Source organism: Balaenoptera acutorostrata, chromosome 13 (assembly GCF_949987535.1).
Source record: "Balaenoptera acutorostrata chromosome 13, mBalAcu1.1, whole genome shotgun sequence".
NCBI lineage: Eukaryota > Metazoa > Chordata > Mammalia > Artiodactyla > Balaenopteridae > Balaenoptera > Balaenoptera acutorostrata.
In genome coordinates this window covers 68,296,255-68,309,983 of record NC_080076.1, presented here as the reverse complement: position 1 = coordinate 68,309,983, position 13,729 = coordinate 68,296,255, and the positions used below count along the sequence as shown (strand labels likewise).

General features: G+C 41.7%; 1 gene segment (V, D, J or C); it reads left to right on the top strand.

Moving 5' to 3' along the window:
* Window positions 1–13,201: 13,201 nt before the first annotated feature.
* On the top strand, window positions 13,202–13,729 carry LOC103004589 (immunoglobulin lambda variable 6-57-like). The segment is given in 1 exon segment: window positions 13,202–13,729. A coding segment is annotated over 1 exon segment (528 nt).

The window sequence follows — 13,729 nt, the reverse complement described above, 5'->3', positions numbered from 1 at the left end:
CCTTACAGAGCAGATAAGATTCCTGACCAAGGAATTATATTCCTTGAAGGTGAAGTAATTTTGCATTTCCTAGGTTCCCAAGCTCTATGTTTCTTTGGAACAGGTAATCTAAATCAGGCTTTATATTACACATCAGGACAGAGGTGGCCCATGCAGGAAAGGGGAAGTGATTCTATGAGCACTGCATACTGAAGGGTCGGGGCAGGGCTGTGGAGTGGGCTGGGTCAGAGGTTTTGACAATGGGTGAATCAACCTAAAAGCATGTGATAGTGATTCTCAGGACTCAGATATATACCCAGATGTGGGCTTGCTTGATCATATGGTAGTTCTATTTTTAATTTTTTGAGGAAGGTCCATACTGTTTGCCATAATGACTATATCAATTTACATTCTCACCAGTGGTGCGTAGGGGTTCCCTTTTCTCCAGATCCTCACCAACACTTGTTAAGTGCTTGTCTTTTTGATAACAGTCATCCTAACAAGTATAAGCTGATATCTCATTTTAGTTCTGATTTGCATTTCCCTAAAGTTTAGTGATGTTGAGCATCTTTTCATATACCTGTTGGCAATTCATACATCTTCTTTGGAAAAATTTCTATTTAGGTCCTTTGCCCATTTTATTTTTTAAAAGATTTATTATTTATTTATTTATTTATTTATTTAATTTTTATTTTTGGCTGTGTTGGGTCTTAGTTGCGGCATGCAGGATCTTCGTTGAGGCACGTGGGATCTTTCCTGTGGCGCACGGGCTCTTTCCTGTGGTGCACGGGCTTCCCTCTAGTTGTGGCATGGGGGCTTTCTCTCTCTAGTTGTGGCGTGCAGGCTCCAGGGTGCATTGGCTCTGTAGTTGTGACGCACGGGCTCCAGAGCACGTGGCCTCTGTAGTTTGCAGCACGCGGGCTCTAGTTGAGGTGCGTGAGCTCAGTAGTTGTGGCACCCGGGCTTAGTTGCTCCGCAGCATGTGGGATCTTAATTCTCTGACCAGAGATTGAACCCACATCCCCTGCATTGTAAGACAGATTCTTTACCACTGGACCACCAGGGAAGTCCCATCTTTGCCCATGTTAAAATCAGGTTGTCTGTTTTTGCTTTTGAGTTGAAGAGTTCTCTGTATATTTTAGATATTAACCCCTTACCAGATATATGGTTTGCAAATACTTTCTCCTATTCTGTAGGTTGCCTTTTCATTTTGTTGATTGTTCTCTTTGCTGTGCAGAAAATTTTTAGTTCGATGTAGTCTCAATCTAGTTTTTCTTTTCTTGCCTGGATTTTTGATGTCATGTCCAAAAAAATCACTGCCAAGACCAAGGTCAAGGAGATTTTCCCCTATATTTTCTTCTAGGAATTTACAGTTTCAGGTCTTACATTTAAGTCTTTAATCCATTTCAAGTTAATTTTCTGCATGTTGTAAGATAGGGATTCAATTTAATTCTTTTGCATATGGTATACACTTTTCCCAGCACCATTTATTGAAGACACTATTCTTTTTCATTGTGTGTTCTTGGCATCTTTGTCAAAGATTAACTTACCATTTTCTGGGGTTTATTTCCAGGCTCTTGATTCTTTTCCATTGGTCGATGTGTCTCTTTTTATCCCAGTATTATACTATTTTGATTACTATACTTTGTAATTTAGTTTGAAATCCCAAAGTGTGATGCCTCCAGTTTTGTTCTTTTTTCTCAAGATTTCTCTATTTGGAAACTTTTTTTAAAAAATTCATTTATTTTATTTTTGGCTGCGTTGTGTCTTTGTTGCTGCATGTGGGCTTTTCTCCAGTTGTGGTGACCGGGGGTTACTCTTTGTTGTGGTGCCCGGGATTCTCATTGTGGTGGCTTCTTTTATTGCAGAGCACAGGCTCTAGGTGCGCGGGCTTCAGTAGTTGTGGCACACGGGCTCAGTAGTTGTGGCTCACGGGCTCTAGAGCGCAGGCTCAGTAGTTGTGGCACATGGGCTTAGTTGCCCCATGGCATGTGGGATCTTCCTGGACCAGGGCTCGAACCCATGTCCCCTTCATTGGCAGGCAGATTCTTAACCAGTGCACCACCAGGGAAGCCCCTGTCTATTTGGAAACTTTTGTGGCAGGATTTTTTCCCTATATCTGTGAAAAAATATCATTGGTGTTTTAATGGGGATTTCATTGAATCTACAGATTGCTTTGGGTAGTGTGGATATTTTGACAATATTAATTCTTCCAGTCCATGAACATGGGATATCGTCCCATTTATTTATATCTTCTTCAGTTTCTTTCATCAAGGTTTTACAGTTTTCAGTATACAGATTTTTCACTTCCTTGGTTAAATTTATTCCTAAGTATTTTATTCTTTTTGATGCTATTGTAAATGAGACTGTTTCATTTATTTCTTTTTCAGATAGTTCATTGTTAGTGTATAGAAATGCAACTGATTTCTGTGTGTTGATTTTGTAGCCTCAACTTTACTGAATTTGTTTATTAGTTTGAACAGCTTTTTTGTGTGTGTGTGGAGTCTTTAGGATTTTCTAGATTTTAGGATTTCTTGCCTAATTGTTCTGGCTAGGTCTATCAGTACTAAGTTAAATAGGAGTGGTGAGAGTGGGCACCCTTGTTTGATTCCTGATCTTAGAAGAAAAGCTTTCAGGTTTTCACCATTGAGTATGATGTTAGCTGTGGGCTTGTCAGATATGGCCTTTATTGCATTGAGGTAAGTTCCTTCCATACCCGAGAAGTATGAGAGTTGAGAGTTGTTGAGAGTTTTAATCATTAAAAGGTGTTGAATTTTGTTAAATGCTTTTTCTGCATCTGTTTTCACGTCTGTAGATGGGACTCCAACCAGTGAGTCAGCTACCTGGGCGTGGGCTCACCTTCTAAAAATTTCCCTCCTTGGCCTTGGACTCCATCAGGGATTCACACAATTCCCAAAGGCACTTTTGCCCATGGAAGGTTACCAAATTATTGTTTCTGAGGAGGGATACTAGCCAGGGACCTCCTATTCCACCATCTTGCTGACGTCACCTCATGAACTCCCATACCATTTTGAAGATGTCTTTTTCTTTGTTGAACATTTGCTTGATTGTTGTCAACCATTGACTGTTTTCCATTGTTCCCACAATGTTCTGGTTGGTTTTTTGATGTTTCTGTTGGGGAATGAAATCTTGGAATGTCCTAGTCCACCATTTTGCTGGTCATCTCATGTTTATAATGGAGTTCTGTAGACTGAGACATCTCATCAGGTCATTACTGCTCCCTCCCACACTCTCCCAGAGATCCTATCCTGCGTAAGGCATTCGTGCACATCTGTCTTTTGCTCTGCAAGCAACATCTGTGTGCATTTCTGACCATTTAAATACAGGACAAGAAGTAAAATTGAAGAAATAAGAGCCTCAATAGGAGCCGAGAGGAAAATCGAATGGGTCCCAATACAGGAAAATAGGTGTAGAGCTAAGTTAACTAAACCTTAATTTAACATAAAAGAAGTTTGCGGCACAGCTGTATCTCACTAGGAAAAATATTTAAAGCTCGACCTTAGAATAAGGCAAGAAAAAGTCACTTTTTAGAGAGCTCTGTGAACCTGAGTCCAAGACCCTCATAAAGCATGAGGAAATCTGCACGAGAGAAAGGACTTAGTTAGCTCCCACCAAAGGACACATATTTATAACTTGCCTTTACCAAATAAATAAACACATCAAGCAGCAGGTCTCCTTTGGATCATTTTTCTTTCTGACTAAGAAGTTTCTGTTGGGCATCACATTGTCTTCCACCTATAGGCCTGGAGTTTTGACCCTCTGAGCTCCTACCTCATCCTGTGGGCAGGATGGAGGCTCAAGGTGCTGCATCCCTGCCTTCTGAAGCCCTTGCTCTGCTAGGCTATGTGGCTTCAGCTTCTCTAGTTCCAGCAGCTGCACTCACATACTCTCATCTCACGCCCAGGGACAGGGAGAAGGAGGAGGAGGGAATCTGGGCACGAGGACACCTCAGAGACCTGTGGGTATACAATTCCTGAACATTGACCAGTCTGGAAAAATTGATAAAGTAACTTTATTAGTTTATTACTCCAGAAGAGGAACAAGCTCTACTGCCTTCTCTGGGATATCTATAGAGAAGAGCTGGTTTGAAAACTGTTTCTGCATATGTATGAGTCTGGGTTAGTCCATGGGAATGGTTCCATCCACCTCCTGTGTCCTCATCTCCCTGCTGAAGTCACAATGCCTTCTGTCTGCTACCTGTCATATAAAGCACCCCTCCTCTCCCCCACCACAAGCCTCTCTTGTTCCTTTCCTCATCTGCCTAGGCTTTCCCCACCTCACCACCTTCGGCAGTTGGCACACACATCAGACTTCTGCCACCTCCTGGATGTCCCTTGACCTTAAATGCTGCAGAGGTTTTATGCCTTCTATTTCTCCTCCTTACAATGTCCTTTCTGCTATCCCTTTAGAACTAGAACAAGTTCTACCTTCTCCAGGAGACCCAGATATAAAGAGCCATATGGTAAGGGGCTGTGTTAATTGTTGTAACATTAAGGCTAGGATAGCGTGTGAACATGTAGGTGTCATGAAAACGATGTGCATTGCAAACTCTCGTAACCCAGTTAGAACAAGAAAAGCCCCAGGATTAATCAGGTCTTTGGAGGAGAGGGAGTTCAACTTGAACCAGCAGGGGGTGCTGTGGGACTAATCGTGGGTAGTCTGCTCTCGGCTGCTCCCAGGAGGATGAACCCCAAGCTTGAGAGCAGGAGACTTTTGCTCACCATCGGGGACTTTGCAGCTGTGTCTCCCTGGGAGGGGCATCAGTGGAGTCATAGGTGATGATCTATGAATTATTCAGCAGAAGCCTGGGAGCCCTACTCAATTTTTCTTGAGATTTACTGGTTCTAAAATAGTTAGCTTGGTTCTGTGGTCTTCTGTGGTTCAGAATTTTATTTCTTTGGATCCCCAAAGGCATCATTTTTATATAATATTATATATATAATAAAATATATAATTTACATTATAGCATATCATATTATATATAATATACAATTTATAATATGTAATCTATAGTATAGTATAGTATAGTATAATAGAACAGGGGTCTCAGAGTGGTTCTTGGGCTCCAGATCAGGCAGGTGGCCTTCCTGACCATCTCTGGGCTCCAACCTGAGGAGGAGGCGGATTATTACTGCTCAGTGTGGGACAGCAGCCTCAGAGCTCACACAGTGCTTCAGACACAAACCCTGAGCTCCCCCAGCCTCACCCAGCACCCAAGGGAACTCACAGAGCACAGTTTAACTGGCCCATGAAAAGACAAGGGCTGGGTTCCAACTGACAATAGCGTGTGCTATTCAGGAGCATTAAAAATAATATGAGAGAGAAAGAAAATATGAGTTAAAATGACTGGACCTACACAATCGGTAAATGTATATTTATCATTGTGAATATATTTGTGGCAACTTAAAGATATATACATTCACACACAGTAAAAATTGGTAAAAGGGAATACAAGGTTTAACTAAGGGAATATATTTATTTCCAGATTTTTCTTTTCTATTCCAATTGGAGATGCTGGATTCACATGCTCAGAGGGTCCACCTCTCTGAGCTTGAGTGGCTGTTCACCAGGGTCATCAGCCACCAGCCTGCCTTCTTCTTCTGCCCTTGGCACATGCCCTGATATCTGATTCTAGGATCTTTCTTCCTTTCTGCCATGGAGACCGCTTGACATCCTACAGATCCAAACTTATGCATCAGACTTTTTTGAGGCTTCTTTGACCCAACTTCCCTGTGCTCCTCAACATGCATAAATTCCCATGTGTGTGTTCCTGTTGCACCCATTAACTGCCCTTTCACATATGTGTGCAGTGTCTGGAAACAGCAGGCAAAGTTGGAGCTGTAGGGGTACAGTTGACAGAGACTGACATTTTAAAAAATTGATATTTTTCCATCGAAATAAAAATCCAGATGTGAAAGCATCACTGTTCCAGTGGTGGATCTTCTGAGACATCTACTCACTCTGTTATCTGAGGTAATGACACCAGGAAAAAATTACAGTACAAAAAGGACATGTGCTAGGTGTTACCACAGTGACCAGAGGATGAAGCCCCTGTGGCCAGCAGGGGGCGCTTGTGATGTCCAGAGAGCGCAGGTGTGCTAGACAGCTGATAAACCACTCAGCTTGCTCAAGAGTATTTGGGTAAACTGTGTCCTCACTGATGTGTGACTTTTCTCCACCTGTGATGCCTCCTTATCACCCTACGAGCTCCTAGGTCTGGCTCTCCCATTGCTTCAGATTTGAGTCAGATCCTTTTCTTCTAGAGTCTTTGCCCAAATCTAGTCCAGGAAGGACTGATAGACAGTGAGGATCCAGAATGCGGATAGAGTAAGTCTGTTCCTAGGAGAGTCTGGCTAGAGAAGGAAACACAGCTTGTGGGCATAATCCCCACCATGGAGCTTCTGGAGACAGAGCTCTGAGGCGTCTCCAACATGCCCCAGAGCATTTTACCCTCAGCCTTTTATAAATGGAGCATTTTCCAGGGGTTTAGGTGAAGGGGCTCCCGGGGTCAGACAGGTTCTACCTTTATCTTCTGGTCTACAAGAAGCAGTCCTCTGATACTAGACTCACACCCCTCTGTCTCAGTGTATTGGTCACTTGGTTAGAAGGTCACCACCTTCTGCAATGGAAGCCTTAGAAATGTAGGCAATTTTGATGCAGTCTTGCATCAACAGCTGTCATTCTGAAGCACTGTAAATGTGATTGATGTTTGTTGTTCCCTGGACTATGGCCTGAGGGGAAAGACTGATTATTACTGCAGACCTGGAATAATAGCTTTGCACTACAAGCTTGGCCTTAGGAAAGTGGGCCAAGGCATCCCCTCTGCACCCTTTGCTCAGTCATTTACTTCCCTATCACAACATGTGACCAACACTAGCTCACTGGGGATATTTCTGCTGTCACTTCTGCCACCAGCACCTGAAGAACTAAGGTATTTGGGTCTTTAGAAATGTCTACTTGTGTGGTCCCATCAAAGCTTAGACCTAATCTTTTTTTTTTGGCCGTGCCGTGCGGCTTGCAGGATCTTAGTTACCCTGACCAGGGATTGAACCCGGGCCACGGCAGTGAAAATGCCAAGTTCTAACCACTGGACCGCCAGGGAATTCCTGATTACTCTTTTTAAATTCCATTGTCCATGGTTACAGAACAATGTTGAATAATAATGGGCAAGTTTACCTTTTCCTGATCTTAGCGGAAGGATTAAGTGAGATGCTGACTTTAAGACTAAATTATGCTGAGACTGAACCAGGAAGAAATAGAAAATATGAACAGACCAATCACAAGCACTGAAATTGAAACTGTGATTAAAAATCTTCCAACAAACAAGAGCCCAGGACCAGATGGCTTCACAGGCGAATTCTATCAAACATTTAGAGAAGAGCTAACACCTATCCTTCTCAAACTCTTCCAAAATATTGCAGAGGGAGGAACACTCCCCAACTCATTCTACGAGGCCACCATCACCCTGATACCAAAACCAGACAAAGATGTCACAAAGAAAGAAAACTACAGGCCAATATCACTGATGAACATAGATGCAAAAATCCTCAACAAAATACTAGCAAACAGAATCCAACAGCACCTTAAAAGGATTATACACCATGATCAAGTGGGATTTATTCCAGGAATGCAAGGATTCTTCAATATACACAAATCAATCAACGTGATACATCATATTAAAAAATTGAAGGAGAAAAACCATATGATCATCTCAATAGATGCAGAGAAAGCTTTTGACAAAATTCAACACCCATTTATGATAAAAGCCCTGCAGAAAGTAGGCATAGAGGGAACTTTCCTCAACATAATAAAGGCCATATATGACAAACCCACAGCCAACATTGTCCTCAATGGTGAAAAACTGAAACCATTTCCACTAAGATCAGGAACAAGACAAGGTTGCCCACTCTCACCACTGTTATTCAACATTGTTTTGGAAGTGTTAGCCACAGCAATCAGAGGAGAAAAAGAAATAAAAGGAATCCAAATCGGAAAAGAAGAAGTAAAGCTGTCACTGTTTGCAGATGACATGATACTATATATAGAGAATCCTAAAGAGGCTACCAGAAAACTACTAGAGCTAATCAATGAATTTGGTAAAGTAGCAGGATACAAAATTAATGCACAGAAATCTTTTGCATTCCTATATACTAATGATGAAAAATCTGAAAGTGAAATTAAGAAAACACTCCCGTTTACCATTGCAACAAAAAGAATAAAATATCTAGGAATAAACTTACCTAAGGAGACAAAAGACCTGTATGCAGAAAATTATAGGACACTGATGAAAGAAATTAAAGATGATACAAATAGATGGAGAGATATACCATGTTCTTGGATTGGAAGAATCAACATTGTGAAAATGACTCTACTACCCAAAGCAATCTACAGATTCAATGCAATCCCTATCAAACTACCACAGGCATTTTTCACAGAACTAGAACAAAAAATTTCACAATTTGTATGGAGACACAAAAGACCCCGAATAGCCAAAGCAATCTTGAGAACGAAAAATGGAGCTGGAGGAATCAGGCTCCCTGACTTCAAACTATATTACAAAGCTACAGTAATCAAGACAGTTTGGTACTGGCACAAAAACAGAAAAATGGAACAGGATAGAAAGCCCAGAGATAAACCCACGCACATATGGTCACCTTATCTTCGATAAAGGAGGCAAGCATATACAGTGGAGAAAAGACAGCCTCTTCAATAAGTGGTGCTGGGAAAATTGGACAGGTACATGTAAAAGTATGAAATTAGAACACTCCCTGACACCATACACAAAAATAAACTCAAAATGGGTTAAAGACCTAAGTGTAAGGCCAGACACTATCAAACTCTTAGAGGAAAACATAGGCAGAACACTCTATGACATAAATCACAGCAAGATCCTTTTTGACCCACCTCCTAGAGAAATGGAAATAAAAACACAAATAAACAAATGGGACCTAATGAAACTTAAAAGCTTTTGCACAGCAAAGGAAACCATAAACAAGACCAAGAGACAACCCTCAGAATGGGAGAAAATATTTGCAAATGAAGCAACTGACAAAGGATTAATCTCCAAGATTTACAAGCAGCTCAATAACAAAAAAACAAACAACCCAATCCAAAAATGGGCAGAAGACCTAAACAGACATTTCTCCAAAGAAGATATACAGATGGCCAACAGACACATGAAAGAATGCTCAACATCATTAATCATTAGAGAAATGCAAATCAAAACTACAATGAGGTATCATCTCACACCGGTCAGAATGGCCATCATCAAAAAATCTAGAAACAATAAATGCTGGAGAGGGTGTGGAGAAAAGGGAACCCTCTTGCACTGTTGGTGGGAATGTAAACTGATACAGCCACTATGGAGAACCGTATGGAGGTTCCTTAAAAAACTAAAAATAGAACTACCATATGACCCAGCAATCCCACTACTGGGCATATACCCTGAGAAAGCCATAATTCAAAAAGAGTCATGTACCAAAATGTTCATTGCAGCTCTATTTACAATAGCCAGGACATGGAAGCAACCTAAGTGTCCATCATCGGATGAATGGATAAAGAAGATGTGGCACATATATACAATGGAATATTACTCAGCCATAAAAAGAAATGAAATGGAGGTATTTGTAATGAGGTGGATGGAGTTAGAATCTGTCATACAGAGTGAAGTAAGTCAGAAAGAGAAAAACAAATACAGTATGCTAACACATATATATGGACTCTAAGGAAAGAAAAAAAAAAGGTCATGAAGAACCTAGTGGCAAGACGGGAATAAAGACACAGACCTACTAGAGAATGGACTTGAGGATATGGGGAGGGGGAGGGGTGAGATGTGACAGGGTGAGAGAGTGGCATGGACATATATACACTACCAAATGTAAAATAGATAGCTAGTGGGAAGCAGCCGCGTAGCACAGGGAGATCAGCTCAGTGCTTTGTGACCACCTAGAGGGGTGGGATAGGGAGGGTGGGAGGGAGGGAGATGCAAGAGGGAAGAGATATGGGAACATATGTATATGTATAACTGATTCACTTTGTTATAAAGCAGAAACTAACACACCATTGTAAAGCAATTATACTCCAATAAAGATGTTTAAAAAAAAAAAAGCAATTAGCTATCAATAGGAAAAAAAAAAAAAGACTAAATTATACATGTGTGAAAGAGACAGTGTATTACCATATTATAAATGTATCTGTCTGTTTTTATTTTCTTAACTGGTTTTTCTTAGGAAAAGTTGTTAAATTTGGTGAAAGGCTCTTTCAGTGTCTATTGAGACAATCTGATTTTATCTTTTGATCTATTATTATGGCATATTATATTAAAAGATTTCTTAATATTGACCCAAACTTGCATTTCTGGAATAAATTCCAGTTGGTAATGGCATTTCAATTTATTAATCTGGTATTACATTCCATTTGTTAATATTTTACTTAGAAATTTTATATCCATATTTAATGATATTGATCTGTAACTGTCCTCTTTTTGTATTTCTTTGTCAGGTTTAAGTAGCAGTGTTATAAAGCTTTCTATGAGAAGTAGGAAATTTTCCCTCTTTTCCAGTGCTTTGGAAAAAATTATGAAGCAAACAAATTGAAATCATCTGATCTTTGAAGATTTGTTAGAAGTTTTCTATTAAGCTACGTGGGCCTCATGTATTTCTGTGGAGTAGTTCCATAACAACATTCTCTATTTTTTTCCTAAGGAAAGTAGTCTGTTTAGATGTTTTATCTTTAATGGGACCAACTTTGCATTTTCTGAGGATGTATACATTTCATCTAGTTTTTTTTTTTTTCAATGGAAGTTATCTCTTTAGGATTTTTTTCATTTTAATTTTTCAATATTTTCCACATATTTGACTTTATACATTTTCATTGAAAAAGTTAGTAAGTGGTTTTCCTATTCTGTCATTTTAAAAAAGATTTCGATGTGCCAGTTAGATTTACTATTTTTTTTTTTTTAATTTTACTTTATATTTATTTTTGGCTGTGTTGGGTCTTCGTTTCTGTGCGAGGGCTTTCTCTAGTTGCGGCAAGCGGGGGCCACTCTTCATCGCGGTGCGCGGGCCTCTCACTGTCGCGGCCTCTCTTGTTGCGGAGCACAGGCTCCAGACGCGCAGGCTCAGTAGTTGTGGCTCACGGGCCCAGCTGCTCCGTGGCATGTGGGATCTTCCCAGACCAGGGCTCGAACCCGTGTCCCCTGCACTGGCAGGCAGATTCTCAACCGCTGCGCCACCAGGGAAGCCCGATTTACTATTTTTTATCCTCTACCACATAACCTGTCACGTTTCTTGTGATGGGGAGATGGGTTGTTTCTCACTTGTCTTTTTAATTTTCTTGTACTTGGCAGAACTCTAAATTTCTTCCCCTCGCTTGTTTTTTCCTTCACAAGATGGTTCCCACAGAGCTCTCCAGCCTTCCTTTTAAGGAGGAGATGGAATCAACCCAAATGTCCATTGACAGATGAATGATAAACTAAGTATGATATATATACATACATCAGAATATTATTCAGCCTTAAAAAGAAAGGAAATCCTGTCACATGCTACAACGTGGATGAGTAGAGGATATTACGATTAGTGATTTAGGCCAGTTATAAAAAGACAAAGACTGTGTGAATCTACTTATATGAAATATTTAAAGTAGTCAGATTCATAGAAACAGAAAGTAGAATTGCAGTTGGGGGAGTTGGGGGCATAGAGAGATGGAGAATTATTGTTTAATGAATATAGAGTTTCAGTTTTTTAAGATGAAAATTGCTGGAGATCTGTCATATAACAATGTCAATATACCCAACACTATTGAACTGCATGCTGAAAAATGGTTAAGACAGTGAGTTTTATATTATTTGTTTTTTAGCAAAATTTTTAAAAAAAGAAGCTGGGCCAGAGATGAAGGGTGCTGCTGAAGCATAGGCATGGAGTATGTAATGGAAGTCAGGGTGTGTGAACACTGATAGGAGGTAATACCATCTACATTTTCACTCACCCTGTGTGGCAGAATAGCATGTCCATCCCCTCAGGGTATTGGCAACAAGCCACAGCTGTGGTGACACTGGCTGTGACCACGCCACCAAAGGAAGTCATAGGTGTTTTCATAAGACAACATAGTGGCCATAGAATCTCCAAATACCATTTAACCTCATCCTACTTCAGAATCACCAACTCTAATAATATAATTTCCTTAATAGAAAGGCCCAAATTGGGCTTAAACTCTTCAACATAAAAATAAAAGTAGTAATACCCAACTGGTCCACAAAATGAGAAACTAAAATGTATATGGACTCTTCTTTCTACCCTACCCAGATATCCAATTGATCACTAACTTCGTAGATTCTCTCTCCAAAGCTCTTTCAAATTCATCAGGTCCTGTGGACTTTCCATTCTAATGTCTTATTTCACACCTTCATTGCACTTATTGATTATGGGCTATGATTGAATTGACCCCTGATTGACATCTGGCCCCTCCCCTCACTGCATCCTCAGATTCCTTCTCCTTTCCGGGCGTCTGGCATCTTCTGATGGTGAAGTCTGGTCCCAATTCCAGGATTCCTAGCTCTTCTTGCCTGAATAGCTGGGCTCCTTTCAGTGAAAGGCTCAGAATCTCACTCCACATGGTCCCTCCTGGAGAGGGGAGTGTCCTTGCTTCCATTTCCTTCCAAACAGAGCTCATGCTGGTGATATTTATCACCTCCTTTAACACAAAGTGACTCTAAATGTCTGGACCAGAGTAGTGGCCCTTGGTGCATCTAGAGAGATGTGAAGGTTTAAATGTACTTTGATCGTAGCATGCTGCACAGACACACCCTGGACTCACCGCTGGAATTGTGAGGGGTGCAGATTGGGGAAGGCAGGAGTCCTGAGCAACAGCACCTGCCCAGGGTCGGCATGTGTCCTGCATCCACCAGAGGGCGCTGTGTCCTATGCACCTGCTTGATGCTCTCCAGTTTCTCAGCAGATTCCCTCCCCTCTTGCAGGTGTTCCTGTGACCTCACTGGGGTGAATAACACCTCCCTCCTACAGTCTCTCTTCTTATCAGGTGGAGCCAAGGCTAAGGTTGAAGGAGGGATTTGAACAGCCTCCAGAAAGGGGAATATTTGCATGGAGACCTCCTACCCTCAGGATCAGGGTGACATATAAGAAGGGTTGGTGGGCTCAGGCCTGGCTGTGAGGCTCAGAAAGCAGAGCCTGGGGGTGTCTTCACCATGGCCTGGGCTCCTCTCCTCCTCACTCTCTTCGCTCATTGCACAGGTGGACGCCTGCAGGGAATTCTGGGAGGGCTCCTGTTTGTCACCTGGGAGGATGACCTCTCCCCCGTCCCTGGGAATGGGATCTGTCCTGTCCTCACTGGGTCTTGGGCAGAGGTTGTGTTGACTCAGCCCCGCTCTGTGTTGGGGTCTCTGGAGCAGAAGGTCACTATCTCCTGCACTCGCAGCAGCGGTAACTTTGGGAGTTACTATGTGCACTGGTACCAGCAGCGCCCGGGCAGTGCCCTCACCACCGTAATCTACAAGGATGACCAAAGACCCTCCGGGGTTCCCAATCGTTTCTCTGGCTCCATTGACACCTCCTCCAGTGCTGCCTACCTGACCATCTCTGGGCTGCAGCCTGAGGAAGAGGCCAACTACTACTGTCAGTCCGGTTATGACAGCAACAAGGACACAGTGCTCCAGACCCATGGAGAAGTGAGATCAAAATTCCCCAGAGCCTCCCTGTCCAGGGTCTGCCTTTGA